This window comes from Cynoglossus semilaevis, chromosome 10, assembly GCF_000523025.1.
Source record: "Cynoglossus semilaevis isolate Cse_v1.0 chromosome 10, Cse_v1.0, whole genome shotgun sequence".
Classification (NCBI taxonomy): domain Eukaryota; kingdom Metazoa; phylum Chordata; class Actinopteri; order Pleuronectiformes; family Cynoglossidae; genus Cynoglossus; species Cynoglossus semilaevis.
Genome location: NC_024316.1, coordinates 11,724,946 through 11,742,605, shown reverse-complemented (window position 1 = coordinate 11,742,605; position 17,660 = coordinate 11,724,946). Strand labels below are relative to the sequence as shown.

Genomic DNA, 17,660 nt, shown 5'->3' with positions numbered 1-17,660 from the left:
CCTCACTTCTGCCTCTCTTTTTTCTACTGGCTTTCTGACCAACTGCAAGAACACTGTCTTCTAACTTACCGCTTATACTAAAGCCACTCAAACCTTCTGGACTAAAGGGACAAAGCTCCAAAATCCAGCTGCATGCCTGCAACTGAAGCATGTTTGGGATTCAACTTTAACATCAAAAATATAAATTAAGAAGAGGAATATTGCAAAACTATACAGATGTGCTCCAATCAGCAACTCTCGTCTGTTGATATTTCCTTTCTAATCATGGTAGAAATGCTTTACCTTTTCTTTTATTAGCAATATGCAACATTGGGAACAAAATTAATAAATATATCATCCCCATTTTTGCTGTTTTACTACAGAAAAAAACAGACTGACAAGAAAGTCAATGAAGACCACGTTTGTATTTATATTTTCGTTCTTTTTTTTTAAGGGTTAACATTTTTGGATTTTTGTTTTGACTGGTATTTAACTTCCAAGTCATAGTTAGAATGTAAGTTATAATAGTTCTCGATTCTGCATGTTGCCATATATCTTATCATCAATGATATATGGATGTTTTTGAAGATGGATTGACATATTAAGCATCTTGTCAAGCCTATGACGTATTATTTTTGACCTAACTTACATATGACCCCTGATTCAAGTTCCCATGTTGCATATTCATACTTTTATTATTAATTTTTAAGCCATCCTTTCATCTTCTTTTTGATTTCCCATTGTAATGTCTCTTTTTTTTGGGAACCATTTGGTTTTTTCCCCTATGTTGTTTTCTCAAGGATGGAGACTCTGATAGTGGGGATGACTCAGATAAGAGGTCCTGTGAAGAGAGCTGGAGACTGATAACGTCCTTAAGGGAAAAACTGCCTCCCAGCAAGCTCCAGACTATCGTGAAAAAGTGTGGGTTACCCAGCAGTGGAAAGAAAAGGGAGCCAGTCAAAATGTACCAGATTCCTCAGCGCCGTCGAATCACCAAGGACTCAAAATGGGTGACCATCTCTGACTTGAAGATTCAGGCAGTCAAAGAAATCTGTTACGAAGTTGCTCTTAATGATTTCCGACACACTCGGCAAGAAATCGAGGCTTTGGCGATCGTAAAAATGAAAGAGCTTTGTGAAAGCTACAGTAAAAAAGACCCCAATGAGCGGGACTCGTGGAGGGCTGTGGCTCGGGATGTTTGGGACACCGTTGGAGTTGGTGATGAGCGCATTGAGGATGTCATTACCAATGGGTCTCGACCCGGGGGAGCTGTTATGGATGAGCTTAAAGTGCACATTGACAAACTTGAGGACATCTTGCAGGAGGTGAAGAAACAGAACAACATGAAGGATGAGGAGATTCGTGCTCTGCGGAACAAAATGGTAAAAATGGAAAAGGTGCTTCCCCTAATAACTCCAGATGGCCAAGAAAAGCCCCCCCAGATGGATATATCTACCAGAACGCCAAGCCCCCTTGAAGGGAAGCCTCCTGTGCCTGTGAAGCCAGAGGAAGAGGATGGTGATTCACAAACAGGCCAAAGTACGGCAGAGGACTCCAACCTACGGCGAGGTAACATGCGTTGGATGCGTCAGGATCAGCTACGTCTCAAGAACCTTCAGCAACAAGAGATCTCCAAGCAGCTCCGCCGACATCCTGGACCACATCGCTTCATACCACCAGAAGATCGTAAGCTGCGCTTCCCCTTCAAAAGTAACCCCAAGCACCGCAACTCATGGAGTCCTGGTACTCATATCATAATTACAGATGAGCAGGTTGTTGAGCTGAAGGTGGCCAAAGAAGCTCTAGAGGAAGAAGATGTTGAAAACCAGGTAGTAGAAGGAGGACTTGAAAAAGCGGCTGCTTCACTTATTCAAGTGACTCCTTCAGTACCTAACCCAGCAGTTCAGCACACAAACAAAGACTTGGAGCAAGGTCTAGGTCAGGGTCACAGACATAACTATAGGAACAATCAACATCAGCAGTCAAATGAACGAGTTCGCAGCAACTCTTTCAATTACCGCCAGCGTCCCTCTGGTTCCATGGAGTCTCTCAAATACTCTGAAAACAACAGGAGGCACAGCCAGGTTTTCTACCAGCCTCGCCAAAACCAGCAATATCCAGTATATCCCCAGCCACACCACTACCAGCACCAGCAACAGTACCAGTATCACAACCTAATGCACACAGATGGCAGCTTCAGTCACTACCAGCAGCAGCATCACACTGACCATCCTCATCATCCTGTTGGCTTTCAAGCACCTCCACGAATGCGCAGACAAATGTCAGCTCCTAATCTAAAAGCCAGCAGAGAGACAGCAGTGTGAATAGGATTGGAAAAGGTTGAACTAGATTGAAATACTTTTAGTAGGCAAGCACATTACAGATCACAACAATAGAATCATGAGTCAAACTGAACAGTGACCTTTGCACTTGTTTATTGGTTGATCCAAAAGTATTGTTTGTACTATAGACATTTTATCATCATTGTCATCGTAATACATGCCATTTTATCCTTTTTTTTCTGCATTGTCTTTGCTGTTATTGGCCTTGGGAGAGCCGTCATAGAAACTGAAGATAAGAACAGATCCTAATGGGACTGTGGTTGTCGAGGAAACATGTCTTCTTGTATTTGTGTTAGCATGTGTGGCATTTTCTATATCATCTTCACATACGCCAAAATCCTCATCATGGTTGGACTTTGGAGTTTACATTTGGCAATTTTAATGTTGACGTGTCCTGAATGTTTTCAGCCACTATGGTAGGCACACATTGCAGTGTTCTTTTAAACAAACAATTTCATCATTTTTGCAGTTTAAGTAACAAGAAAAATCAAATGAAACGGCTTGTTTATTAATCTCCGTTTACCATGTTAAAATGCTTGCATTACTTGACTGGGTCTGCATTTTTTCCGCTTATGTCTTGTGCCGTATTAAACATATATTATCATAAATCATTATACTTTGTTAAGAAATTAAAGAATATGTTTTATGCACTCCTTCAATCAAACTTCTCAGACTACTTCCACCTAATTTGTAACAAAATTCCTTTATTTCAATCAGAGCATAAAAGCTAAAAGGTAGTGAGTGAGGAGTGTAAATATAAGGAGGACTAAACATTTCTAAATCGATAATCATCTACACCACTTTGACACAGAAACTGGTTTGTTGCTTAACGGTGGTCTTCAGACCTCAGACCCCAGGCCAGTCTTGTTGATAAATTGTGCATTGCACAAAGCAAATGCAAGCCACATTTTAACCCTGAGAACAATGTTAAAGGTAGAAAATAATGCATAATTTAAATAATAAAAAACACCATTGGGTAGAGAGACTCAAAGGTCAGATAAAAGTTTCAGCAGTGTTCTGTTGCAACTAAAGAGAAAAGAAAGCATAAAAGTTAAACACACGGCAGCGACAAATGTCACTTTGATTTAACTAAAACTAACTCAGTGTTCAATGTTTTTAGTTACCCACTTGATTCATTGATCTCATACTATTTCTTTCTTCTTTTTTATATATATATATTTCAAATATATAACTGCCACTCACGTATTTAAATATTTTGCACTTCGTGGAGTCTCGATAAGCTGTACTATAGGTTGATGAAAATACTAATTTTTATGTTTAGGAATAACTTGCTGTATCCTTAAAGCATTATAAACACACTTACAGTTTTGTTTTCATTTATAACTTTTTTCTTCTGTTTCGAATGTCACATTTTTCAACAAAATATTTATCCAACCAGTTTCTTCCTGAATAGCTCTTGAGGAGATTGGTGGCTTTTTAACTTTTATTCTAAGACAAGGAAGTAACATTCGAAAACGTTCACAGATCATGAACTGAGTTCTGATTTCTGTTCCATGCTGTATTAATATTGTTATTAGTTGTATTGGATCACCAAGTGAAAACACAGAGTCTTTTGTGTTTCAAATGAATGTCCAACAGAGTATCGTCATGGCTCCCAAAGACTCGCCTTAAAAATGCTGGAGTGTGGACAAAGACTTGAAGTGCCTGCATTGTACTGATGTGACTGTGAAGTTTAGTTGCATCAAATGCTACACATTCGTACATACATTGTTATGGTCTGTGCTGTTCTAGTTTTTAGTGGCTTCTCTGCTTACACTGCTGCTGCTTATGTTTAATTTTTCGTTTGAATTAACAGTATTTTCTTCATTATATTTTAAACCATTACACTATATAATCTGCCTCACTTTATGTAACAAAACAATATAACAACGTATAGAAACTTCAACCCACTTTATCATAACGTACATTGCATGTAGTAGCTGTTCTTCATCTCTAATTAAGAATAGTATTTAAAGCATGCACTCTGGTTGACAATGACAGGGTAAGCTGGAGAGTAAAACAGCTGTATGTTGTTGAAATATACATATAGAGTATGCATTTGTTACACCCATAGACAGACGGTATAAGAAATGGATGTAGTTCACTGGTTGCACAAGTGAAGTCTAAACCACTAGAGACAATGCTAAATATGATTGTATTAGTTTTATTATATTGTTAAGGGTGTCATGTGACTTGATTATTACATCAGGTTAGGAGTGTAATTAATGTAGAAGTTACATCATGGGTGAGAGTTAGCAATACACAATAACAATTGGTGGTTGCAGATGCATGTCAAACACACACAAAAAAGCTATTTCACTTTGCAACCAAATGGCTTTGTCCATGTCTTATATAGGCTGCATGGTCAGGTATCAGTTTAATGTTGTCTGTCTGCTCTTTGAGTCTGAATTATCAAGTTCCTGGTTGGCTGTTGTACTGAGGTGTGTTGCTCCCTTGACCAAACACACTGTAAATATTGAAACAGTGTTGTTCACCAGAGGTTTGGATATACTGAAACACGGGGCGTGTTTTTGAAGATTTATTTTGAAAGAATAATTGAAATAAAATGACATGCTCCATGTGCAGTCATTGGTTATGAATGAATGGTATTTGTGTTAATTTTTTAATAATTAAGTTAATATAGTTAATCTTAAATGTAATTTGAAATAATCAGTTCAGATGTGATGATAAAACTCTTTTCCTTGAGTACAAGATGTTAGATTTGAAAACACTACTGTATAGCTACAGTATATCCATGGATTTTAATTAGAATATATTTTAAGATTATACTAGTATTATTTATAGAGGTGAGAACTAAAATGGAATTTTCTAGACTTCTGTTTGGTTGGATTAAACTTGCATTGAACACGTCATATTTCTAACACATCAATCTAAAATAGCAGATAGCAGAACGAGAGAAAGTCGTAGTGACTTTCTGCAGCAGAGAGGAGGTGAATAGCAAATTAGAAAGGCTGCGTTGTCTTCCCAGAAGACAGTGAACAAGGGATGAGGTCACTGGGACCACAGCCCGCCCTCCTCTCAGAATGGCACCCACTCATTGGATTACAGCTGACTGAGACTTTAACAGCACTTCCTCTCTACTCCAGCCATTCAGCCAGTTCTTTTGTTATATAAAGCTTTATTGATAATACTTTAGATGCTGATAAAAATAAATAATTAAATAAACCAATATGAATGCTTTTTTAAGGTTTTCAGTCTGTGTACTGTCTGTGTACAGGCTTTGTTTTCACCATTATTTTGTAACTATTTAGCTATTCACACACTTTTGACAGGAGACGTTTGACAATAGGTTTTATTTTTTCAAGTTAAATAAAGTAAAAGCCTAAGTGGAGACTTTACTGAAGTGTTTGTGATCACATCTTGAGCTCCTCTGTTGCTGCCACAGTCGTCCATGTTCTCTTCCATGTGTGTTGATGTACAGGTCTATGAGAGCAAATTACAAGAACTTCAGAAACAAGTAGAGACGCGTTCCCTGATTGCTGAGACGCCAGATGAAGAAGAGCTGGAGGAGGAGGAGGAAGAGGAAGGTGCGTATTTAAGATCTGAGGTGCATTTTTCCCCCCCAACATTGCATCCAGTAGGCTTTCACATTTACCGCTGTCTTTTTATGTATATTTTCCCTGTTCAGAGCCTAAACCTGTGGAATTTTCAAATGGTATGTTCCCAACCTGAACTCAGATTATTTGACATCTAAATAATATTCCTCTACTAATTCAAAGTATTCATTCAAACCACTTTAGATTTACATAACAGTAGGCATTAGGCATTGAATAATATGGTTTTAAATCTTTTAAAAGATGCTACTAATGTATGATCACTTTTAGCTAATTAAAATCATTAAGTGTTTTTTTGTTGTTATTTTCAGTAGACAATATTTTCTAATCATCATTTCTAATCACTATTAAATGTTAACTCAGATTTTCAAATGTGCATTGCTGCTTATCTGAAAGTCTTGTAACGACAGAGAAAATTACCCTTTTTAAAAATAAAAAAACATGTTTATTATTACCCTTTTTAAAAATAAAAAAACATATATTTATATTAGTTGATACTTATGTCACCTTTTGATTAAACAGAAAACATATGACTAAGAATTAGACCCTTTTTTAGTTTGTTTTTCTATAGAGCAGTAAGTCTGTCATTTATGTATTTACTGTCAGAACATTACATTAACAGAGACATGACAGTTGACTTGGTATATTGGCGCTTTAGATTGAAATAAAATAAGAAAAAACACAAGATTATACATACATAAAGAAATGAGCTATTATAAACATAGTGAAGACAAAATGAGTAAATAAGGTGCAGTGAGTTGGTGTTTAAGCTGAAATAGAAGTAGAAAGAGAAGGGGAGAAGGTCTGGGTCGCTGTTTGTAAAGCTGACAGAGAGGTCGGCTCTTGTGGATATAGATAAGAGTTCTTTGTGTATATAAAAAATTATTTTCTGCATCCTCTTTTATGCTGTGTTAAACCCCCAACTCACTGGTCACAAAGATATTCAACATTGGACTGTAATATGTTAAGTACAGTAGAGTTGTGTATTAATTGTTAAAACAACAACTAGACTTGATTGTCTTAGTTAATGTCCATTTACTGTGCATTTAATATGTGTAGGGCATTTTTGCATTATGTGAACACAGAATGTGTCTTCTGACTCTCTGCAGTGCCCTGGACTCAGCATGAGTTTGAGCTGGCACAGTGGGCCTTCAGGAAGTGGAGGTACCATCAGTTTACCTCCCTCCGTGACCAGCTCTGGGGAAATGCTGTCTATCTGAAAGAAGCTAATGCCATTAGTGTGGAGCTGAAGAAGAAGGTAAATGAAGACACTGACCTTTCATTTTACACCATGACAACGGCTTAGTTTTGGTTCAGCTTGGAATAATTTTAGGGTCATTTTAAAGATGCATAAAATAGAAAGTTAACTTTTGTAAAATCTTCAGCTACGCTTTTGTGGCTGACAGAACTCCTTTGTCTTTTGCCCTAAATAATCATACGCCCTGTTATTTCTAATGTAATTACTGCTAAGATAAAAGTAATTATTAATCATGAAGAAAAGACTTTTCTTCCTAAATTGATGTTAGTCATCATGCATTTGGACTTAATACAGAGTGACATACAACAATCATAATATGTGCCAATAATTTAATTCAGCCCCGAGTGATGACCTGAAAATCTGTCATCTGCCCGTTTTTTCCATCAAAATACTTGTGATTTATGGACTTGTAGTTTTTAGAACTGTTTCATTTACAAGATTTATACAGCTAACATGACCTCAGGTGACATAGGGTTTTATTTATTTTTATCTTTCCTGTGTCCTTAATTTAATGTCACTCTGGAATTTGAAAAGCCACAAAATGGCTTTTCATTGTTTTGATTGACCTTTCAACCTTGGTGTCTCTGCAGTGAAGATACATTTTACAACCAAAGATGAGCAATAGCTGCAGTGTGTTTCATTTGTCTTTAGGCTGACAGAAATTTTCTTTTTAAATTGATGTCTTCTGCCGCAATATCATTAATATTGTAAGAAATAAACCACACAGCTTGTTGTGATTATTTTGAACTAGTCATAATTATGTAAGTTTGCTGTTGTACTGGCCTCATTTTAAATTTTATTTACATATGGACTGAGGATGTTTTTTTGTTTTTTTTTTTACTGTGGTAAAGTTTTTTCTGTGGATGACAATGCAAATCTTTTAAATCTTTTCATTTATTTTAACTCTTAGGTCCAGTTCCAGTTTGTCCTGCTCACAGACACTCTTTACTCACCACTACCTCCTGAGCTCCTTCCCCCGGAGCCTGAGAAGGAACGAGACTCCAGGCCTTTTCCCCGCACTGTTGTGGCTGTGGAGGTTCAGGACCTGAAGAATGGAGCCACGCACTACTGGTCCCTGGATAAACTCAAGTAAAAGACCAGTTTGAATTAATTAAAAAATCAGCTAGATTATTTAAGACAATTCTATAGTAGGGCAAAGTATGACTTCATGTCATGTAGCCTACGTTATGAGATAAAAAAAAGAAATACACAAAGCAGATGCCAAATTTGAACATTTTTAATCTGAAAACTGAGTTAAAAAAACAAGCATCATCTTATAGTAACTCAGACAATAATAACAATAACTTTTTTTCTTTTATAAAAAATAGAGTCTCTGTGAGAACACAAATCCAATAAAGGTTGTTTTGGTAGATGTGACCAGAAGCCTGATATGTGTTCTTCTATCAGCATCTCAGTCTCCCAACCATGATGTTATCTGTCTGTCTGTCTGCTGTTCTGTCTGTCCCCTCACTGTACAACAATAATACTGAGGGCACCCTGTGATCATGTGCAGGCAGAGGCTTGAGCAGATGAGAGAAATGTACGACCGTGCTGGTGAAATGGTCTCTGGACATCAGGAGGATGGAGAGGGTTCGCTGACAGGAAATGACCCCTTTTATGACCGGTTCCACTGGTTTAAACTAGTTGGCAGGTACAGTATATAACCTAACCTGTACAATACCCAGTCACTTCTCATGGTAACAATACACATATTTAAATGCTAGATTTAGAATTTTTTTCTTTTTCATTCATTTGTCATTTTCTCATTTCATTTTTGTTCATCATTGGTGGTACAGATATTGTCATTGTTTTGGTTTTCATTCCATTCTGTTGGAATGATTGCATTTATCGTTTTTGTTTGATGATTTCATCTTTTCTGTGATGAGTGTATTCATTTTATTTGTCGTCACTTTTTTTTATATAACTACATGTATTTTAAATTTTTCTGACTATTGCTATGTTTGTACAAATCTTTCATGTTTGACTTAATAATTATAAACATAGACATTGCCTTTGTGTTTTTAGAGCTAAATATTTAATTATTAGTTCAGTCACGAGGCTGTTTAACTCTTGTTTTACTGTACTGTCATCATCCCTTACTTCTGGCCACTGCCCCAAACCATCAACTCTCTCAGCTCCCCCATCTTTCATGGCTGTGTTAACGAACACCTGGCTGACCGCACGCCGTCGCCGACCTTCTCTACCACCGACTCTGAGATCACAGAAATGGCTGACGAGCGACAGAGCGAGATGTCTGACCTGATTGACGATGAAGCATTTGTGGATGACACCAGCTCTGATGCTGGCACCGAGGAGGGCTCAGACATCTTCAGTGACGGCCAAGACCCCTTCTACGACCGCTCCCCCTGGTTCACTCTGGTGGGAAGGTTGGTGACTGGTAGTAAAATTACCACCTATACATGCCAGGGCAGGGGTGTGGGTGAATGATGGATTGTGTCAGTGAAGTAAACCTCACACCCAGAGTAAAGTTAGATAAAAATGTGATATACAGTCGAAGGCAGTGGTAGTATGCAGTACCTTCTCTTGCTTTTTAAGGCACAGACAAGTACCTTAAAACTAACATTTTTGTATGTACTTGACCTGTGTGAAATAAAAAACACTGAAGCAACCTAATCAACGTAATTTGGCAACATGCTTCAGGCAATACAATTCAGACTATGGTTTAGGGACAGTGTAATTTTGTTATAGTATTTAGTCGTAAAAAAATCTAATCCAAATAAAGTTCAGGGTTTCACAGAAAACAGGTGCTATTAAGAGATGTTTTATTATTTATTACATTGTACCAGCTATACGCAGCAATTCTTGTGAGGTTCTTATAAACTTCTGTTTATTTGGTTTAACATTTGACCAAATCATGAAAAATCCATCATTAATCATACCGGCCCACTTCTTTCCTGCCGTGGCTCATCCCAGTCCAAATCACTGCACTGACTGCATTAACTCCCATCTGTGTGATGGTCATGTTCATGTTGACGACCTGTCTGCCATTTTATGTATTTTATAATTTTGTTGTTCTTTAAGCATTTTTTGTTTTATTTCATTTCATTGTTATTCTGTGCATTTTTTTGTTTCAATGACCTTGTTTGTTGTTACAAAGACTGTACTGTACCGTAGGTGTTGTTTACATAGCGTAAGCCTGCAGACACAGAGTATTTGATGATTATGGCACCATTTATAACAATCACAGTTGTATTCGGAGCAGTGCTGTGAACATTCAGTGGTCCCAGCTAACAGTATTAAAAGGGATCAGTGCAGCCGTCAGTCCATCCACACTGTGGTAGCTGCGCGTCATTCAGACTGCGTCACAGAGGTTTTACAGATTGGTATCACGGCCTCCTGCCTTTGGCCTTGAGTCAGGAAGGGAGAGAGAGGGGGGAGAGAAGGATACTGGGGTTATCAGGGGCCCACAAAACAAAATGTCAGTGAGTGTGTGAGTGAGAGACTTGCACTGCCATAACACAACAATATAAAACACTCTTTTATAGCCTCCACTGCAGCATCGCAGGTGATCAGTCATCAGCCTCTGTCACGACGCAGCTCAGAAATAAAGTAAATGATTTTATCTGCTGCTTACATCTGTACACTTCAGCATTTCTTAAATTTATGTTGAACCTCCTGGTTTTTTTTACCCATAACAAAATGGTCACTAATATCTGTATGTATGTTTGTTCTCATTAACTGTGTTGCTTTTGCACTTATGTGTATTTTTTATATAGTATAAACATGTTATTGTCTCCATGTAGTTACAAGTATATACTTTTACAGGTAACTGCTATGAGTGTATTTAAACGTAATGGCTTACATGTTAATGTTAATGTTTGGTTTTTTTAATCCAGAAACTGCTGCACTTGTTTTGTCACTGCACCAAAATCTGCATTTTAAATTTTTTGTCCTTGGTTTCTCTGTATTTTCAGAGCTTTTGTGTACCTGAGCAACCTGCTCTACCCTGTACCTCTGGTTCACCGTGTTGCCATAGTAACAGAGAAGGGTGTCGTGCGTGGTTTCCTGCGTGTTGGTGTCCAGGCGATAGCTGGTTAGTAATTAATAAGATTTAATCATGGGGCCCAGCATGAGTTACTACAAGGGAATTATCCTGAAAATGACCTATTCATGTGTCATTATAATTTCATGCTACATCGATGTTTGGACTTTCTACACCATATTTTAATGAATTTATTTATTAACCTAGAGATTTTGCTGAATTTGAATAGCTGCTGTAAAAACCGTAACAAAAACAAACTTACTGTGGAAGATTAGACAAAGTCCACTTTGGATTCAATTATAGGCTGAGGATTGAGTTAAAGTTCAGAGTCAATAGAATTGTTGAAAATACTTTATAATTAAAGGTCAGTCTTATAATAGCATATAGTTATATCAGAAGATATTAATCTATTAATATATTAAATAAAAAGTAGAGTAAAAGTAGGAAACACAGCACTCTTTTGATGCTCTGCAGTCAAAGTTCTAGGTTTTGTGATCAGTCTCAATAAAGAGAATGTCTTTTTTACTCTTTGTAGCTGATGAGGAAGCTCCAGACTACGGCTCAGGAGTCAGACAGTCGGGAACAGCCAAAATTTCTTTTGATGATGAGTACTTCAAAAAGGTAAACCCCCTACTACAGGAAACACGTTCTTGTGTAGCTGTAAAATATTTAGATGGAAACAGAAGGTTATGGTTTAATGTTTTGTAAAATGTACAAAGCTTATACTAGTACCAATTATTTTTTAACTCTTCCTTTGGGTCTTTCCAGAATGACTTTTCCTCCACGGTTATGACCCGCTCTGGCCTGTCCCTAGAAGAGCTGCGCATTGTAGAGGGTCAGGGCCAGAGTTCAGAGGTCATCACACCCTCAGAGGAGCTCAACAGAATCAATGACATGGGTATGGCTGTCAGATCTTCACCTCCGCTCTCATAAATTTCAACCTTCTGTCCTCTCTGGGAAACATAGGTGGCAGATGGTTCTGTCCAATGCAAATGAGGATGTTTAATGTTATGGTTATGGTAATGAGATTTTCCTGCTTTGTTAAGGAATATGTACAAAGGCTACTGCAGGTGTTGATCTGCAAATTTCATGCTTGATAACCTGCAGGAAGAGTCTGATTATAGAGTGGGGTGTTTGACTTGATATGAGGATTAATAAACACAATCCCAGATGCTGCTCCAGAACATTTTAAACAAAGGTCACTTCAATAAAAAATTCCCTCTGACCTTTTTTCAGACCTCAAGCTAAGTGAAATTGCAGAGACCAAGCTGGGTCATGGTGAGGGTTTGCTGAGCCACCTGGAGATTGGCAGTGTCTTCACCTTTCGTGTTACTGTGCTGCAGGCCAGTGGTGTTCCACCTGAGTATGCAGACATTTTCTGCCAATTCAAGTGAGTCTTGAAAATCTTTTAACTGTAAACTTGCAAAAACATCAAATCTTCACAGTTATTTTTCAAATTCAAATGTGATGTCTAAAGACGTGATGCTAAATCTGCAATAAAGTCGAGGATTAAACATTTATCATTTACATTACATGAATGTAGCAGAAATATTTCATTTTATGTTGCTATGTTTACATTTTACCTGTGTTTGGCTAACCTTCATAACCTACATAATTTCAATTAAATAAATATTTGCATTTAGTATTTGTTTGAATACTAAATACAGATATTTCTAAAGTATTATGGATTTAACATGACCCAAATGTCAAAACATGTATTTATTTTAATTTTCTTTAATCCTGAGCTGCTGTTACTAAACACATTGTCTCATAAATCTGATATATATATAACATGCATTATTATTTGATGATGTTTCTTCCCTAGTTTCCTGCATCGTCATGATGAAGCTTTTTCCACTGAGCCTCTGAAGAACTCTGGCAAAGGAGCTCCTCTGGGCTTTTACCACGTTCAAAATGTGAGTCAACAAATACACACACACACCTTAACAACATTAATTAAATTAATTTTGACATGACCTTATGTTTGCACTGCTGGGACAGATTTCAGTGGAGGTCACAGAATCCTTTATTGAATACATCAAAACCAAACCCATTGTGTTTGAGGTTTTCGGTCATTACCAGCAGCACCCGCTGCATCTTCATGGTCAGGACCTGATCAGGTGAATAGTATTTTAACACAGAAGTATTTTACCGTAAGAAACTAGAATTTAAATAACACTTTAACTTTTTATTCCAGCAGTCCTTCAATACCATCAAGGAAATACTATCCTATTCCAATGCCCCTGTCTAAACCAGGTAAGACTTTTAGTTTTATTACACCTTCACACCACAAAGTCATCGTACCTTTGTTACTTTTTCTTTTGTTCATTATGGATATTAAAAGCATGACTCATATCTCCTTTATTTTCCATTTCTTGCTTCCTTTGGATTTAATAATAAATCTTTTGTTGATATATTTAATCATCTGGGTTTTTATAATCCTCTTACCTACCTCCATCTTCTTTTCTATACCTCCCTTTTCCAACCTCCCTCTGAATATTTTTTTTTACTAATGCTGTCACAAACCTAGACCATACACGTAAAATAGAGTTGATTCGCTACCTAATGAGCGGCTATGTGAACGGCGTGGTACTGGACACACTGTCTGAGCACGCCAACGCGCTTGCCTCCACTGCTGTGGCTCATCTGGAGGAGGAAGATGACCAGCTCTGTCGCTTTCCTTTTCTTCCTGTTCCCAATGACCCGGTGCTGGTTGTTCCCAAGCACCATGGTCGGTACTGTGGTACTGAGTGCTAGCTTCGGTGCCCAGGCATTAGCTGCATTAGCTGCGGGTTTTAGAGATTAGAGCAGTGATGTGTTTTGCTGTAGTGTGACTGTAGGCAGTGGTGTGTCTGTATTTTGCTGCAGGTTTGTTTTTTGTAGGTTGTAGTCAGTTCAGTGCAACCTTCCCTTGACCCTGAAAAACTGTCCTGAACAAACTTGCTGAGGGAAATCTGCTGCATGTGCCATGCGCACTGTAGCAAAAAAAAAAAAAAACCCAAAACGTTATTCATTATATTCAATATAACTGAGGAAAACTTTAGAGTAGAATAGATTTCAGAGGTCTGAGCTTCTCTCTAAGAATATTGGTTTTTATGTGCAGTCTTTTCCTCTTTCAGTAAAATAGTACTAATACAGTTGAGAAATTAGAGTGTTGTCAGTAGTGGTGGTGTATGTGATTTAGTAAAAAGTGTGATTAGCTGTTGGAATCACAGATCCAATGTATATGTATATATATATATATATATATATATATGTATATATATATGTATATATATATATATACATAATCTCTGTTTAACCCCTGATCAACTCCAGTGGCTCATGTGAAACCTATGTTTGTGTTCCAGTTCCAGCCACCAAGCTGAACACCATCACCAAGTCCAACCTGGGTCAGTGTGTCAGCAAGTACGACCTGCTGGTCTGGTTTGAGATCAGTGAGCTGGAGCCCACTGGAGAGTGAGTGTCTGTTCAAACAGAATACAATAAATATATAACTTAATTCATAAAAAACTGTTATACCTGTATTTGCAGAAATACAGTTTTCTTAACCTTAAGTTTTTCTACAATGAATATGATTCTGGAGTGGCCAGGATGCACAGGATTATAATGTATAAATCAGACTGAAGTCTAGATTCACCAGTTTAAAGTTCTAGTTAAGAAATGAAAAGATTGTGAAAAAACCCAATGTTTTTTTAGTAGTGAGAAGATGGTGTTGTAACAAATGATTCAGTTTAGCATCGAGAGCAGTCAGTGACAAGGTTAAATTATTCTTGTGTCCTCACTTAAATGCTGTTCAAGTAAAAATGTGTTTCAGTTTTACAAATAGTGTGTTAGGGCTGACTGTGACTCTGCTCCTTTTACAGGTACATCCCAGCAGTGGTTGATCACAGTGGAGCAATGTCCTGTCAGGGCACCTACCTACTGCACCAGGTACCAGCAGTCAGATCCACATCTTTCCTACTGGACCCACTGATTACACCAGTCACCACTTTTTAAAATAAATATACGTATAGTATAGTATATATGTATAGTATTTATTTTTCTGTGTGGATTTCTTTGTAATTATTTTATATAATTCAGCTTAATTTTTTAATAAATAATCATAGCATCCTCCCCGCACATTTAAGTCTACTGTAACACTTCATCTGCTGCTGTCTTTTCTGCAGGGGATCCAGCGGAGGATCACGGTGACTCTCATCCATGAGAAGGGCAGTGAGCTTCACTGGAAGGATGTTCGTGAGCTGGTCGTTGGTAAGGACTCGAGACACAAAGAAACAGAGCGTGTACCGACAGTTTTGTCAGTTATTTTATTCTGTTTTTAGAGTTACTTCTCTTATTAACTTCAGTTTTGTGGTGCAGCTGTTGAACCATAAAACCACATTTTGCAATTCATATATTACATGTGTGTCAAACTCGAGGCCCGTGAGCTGGATTTGAGCCAGTTAATGTGTATCTCATCAGGTCGCATCAGAAACAAAGCAGAAGTAGACGATGGTGCTGCTGATGCCGTCCTCTCCCTCAACATCATTTCAGCCAAGAACATCAAGTCTTCACACAACTCCAACAGGTAGCTTCAAACATATGTGCAATTATACCATGTATTTACCAGCCCATAAAAGAAAAACATGTAGCCTATTCATCTTGGGACTATTATACCTCTTCAGTGAAGTAGTACTGAACCAGTATTGGACAAAAGTCATGTTTCTGTCTTTGTTTAAAAGATTTTTAACCAAGAAACAACTTGTTTTAATAAGTTCTTGCATGGCAAGACTCAGCTTTGGTCACATTTGTGCTGCATTCAAACTTAACTGTTAAGCCTCAGGAAATAAGAGTTGAAGTACATTTTCAGATATACTCATTGCAGTTTTGGATAATACTTCTGTATTATTATTGGATTGGATCTTTTTTTTTTTTTTTAACTGTGAGGTTGTGATGCAGTTTTTTCACAAACTGTAGGTGTGCTCTCATTGCTGAAGCCGCACTAGAATCATTGCATGACCATTTCCATTTTCATTATTATTTTTCCCCCTCTCTGTTGTATCCATTGTCTGACACTTTTTTTCTTCTTTTTTTCTGTGCACTTTCTCTTCTTGCTGCTGCGTCTGGACTCATGATTGTGTTCAGGCTATCTATTGATAAGGATATTAATAGGTACCAGTGAGCAGAAAACATAAACTTCTTTCTCTGAAAGACCTTTATGTTTCTCTTTCAGTCCCTTTGAATCATAGAAATCCTCCACAGTCTGTCTCCCTTTATCTATTTCACTGATTACTGTCACTGATAAGTACAACGTCTTTATGGTTTTGTGATTTGACTTTAAGTAGGAGGCTGGTTTGCTGATTTTTGTAGCAGTCAAATTCCAAATGAATGTCTTTGTCTCATATGAGTCATGCTGTTCACTGCATGAGCCTTGACTCCTTCATAACAAAAGCTAATGAAGCAGTGAAGCTTCTCAGCCTGCGGTGAAGACTGCCCTCTGCTGCCACACAGAGGAACAGTTTTAGCTCCTCTGTTACAGCTATCGTTATTGTACATCATTTTACTTGCATGCATCTCATAATTGTCTCAAAGAAAAAATATCTTAAGTTTTTTTTTATTTATTTAGTTTTAATATAGTTGTTTACAATTTCACCGCTTTTAGCACAACTATATACAGGCCAACCACACTTGGTAAACTTTCTACAGGATATTTAATATTTTCATATATTAGAGTTAAAAAATAAAGCCGACGATCAAAGGCAATTGCACAGTACAATATACTGTCCATACACATAATATAAAGTATTACTCCAAAACAATTGTCTCCAAAAACTTTGTTATTGCAAGGTATTTCCTCCAGCAGCATTTATATTCAGTCTCAATAATTTTGGTTTTGTACCATCTGTTTCACACAGCTTACTGCACTCTGAGCACTGCTAACTGCTGCTGCTGTCAGGGTGCCACCACAGCGTGTTTCCTCACACCTTGAGTGTGAAGAACATTTCAGTCACTGCTCAAATCTGTCACATTTGTTTCTGTGTCTTAAGTAGCGCTACAGTCCTTGTTTTTGTGGTTATTTACGCAAACATTTCTGTTCCCAAGTAATAAGTAATCCAGCGTAATATAATAATATCAACATATTTATAAATAACCACAGAATACAACAGAACATTGGAGAGAATTTCCCTTTTCCAATAAATAAACACATTTTCAAAGTGCAATGTATGAGCCTTTTGTGTATATACATAGTAAAAAACTTAGAATACCCCGCTGTATGAAGTACCTGTACATGTGGTTATTTTCCTGTCATTTTGCAGATGAATCAATGTTATTTTCTTCTTTTCTTTCAGGACCTTCTATCGTTTTGAGGCTGTGTGGGACAGCTCTCTGCACAACTCCCTCCTGCTCAACAGAGTCACTCCTTATGGAGAGAAGATCTACATGACCCTGTCTGCGTACCTGGAGGTCAGTCACTGCCCACCCTGTGGTGCATCTTTTTCCACTGAGAGATTAATGCTGGC

The 17,660-nt window shown here is 37.5% G+C and overlaps 1 protein-coding gene across 17 annotated transcripts in view; it reads left to right on the top strand.

Annotated features, from left to right (window-relative positions):
• Positions 1–17,660, top strand: part of kif1b (kinesin family member 1B) — a 51,527-nt gene that overhangs the window by 27,701 nt on the left and 6,166 nt on the right. For 5 of the 17 annotated variants that reach the window (XR_003050934.1, XM_017035993.2, XM_017035988.2 and 2 more), the window contains 18 exons: positions 5,764–5,869; positions 5,971–5,997; positions 7,006–7,154; positions 8,065–8,243; positions 8,668–8,805; positions 9,290–9,541; positions 11,090–11,208; positions 11,693–11,778; positions 11,926–12,055; positions 12,394–12,547; positions 12,983–13,073; positions 13,159–13,277; positions 13,355–13,413; positions 14,508–14,616; positions 15,024–15,090; positions 15,327–15,411; positions 15,622–15,727; positions 17,490–17,604. Coding sequence is in view for 16 of the 17 variants with exons in the window: in XM_017035993.2 (XP_016891482.1) it covers positions 5,764–5,869; positions 5,971–5,997; positions 7,006–7,154; positions 8,065–8,243; positions 8,668–8,805; positions 9,290–9,541; positions 11,090–11,208; positions 11,693–11,778; positions 11,926–12,055; positions 12,394–12,547; positions 12,983–13,073; positions 13,159–13,277; positions 13,355–13,413; positions 14,508–14,616; positions 15,024–15,090; positions 15,327–15,411; positions 15,622–15,727; positions 17,490–17,604 (2,091 nt within the window). In the remaining variant the exon portion in view is untranslated. Of the gene's footprint in view, positions 1–779; positions 4,922–5,763; positions 5,870–5,970; positions 5,998–7,005; positions 7,155–8,064; positions 8,244–8,667; positions 8,806–9,289; positions 9,542–11,089; positions 11,209–11,692; positions 11,779–11,925; positions 12,056–12,393; positions 12,548–12,982; positions 13,074–13,158; positions 13,278–13,354; positions 13,414–14,507; positions 14,617–15,023; positions 15,091–15,326; positions 15,412–15,621; positions 15,728–17,489; positions 17,605–17,660 lie in introns of those variants that run through there. The other 12 variants (XM_008318786.3, XM_008318787.3, XM_017035994.2 and 9 more) reach the window with 7 other exon arrangements.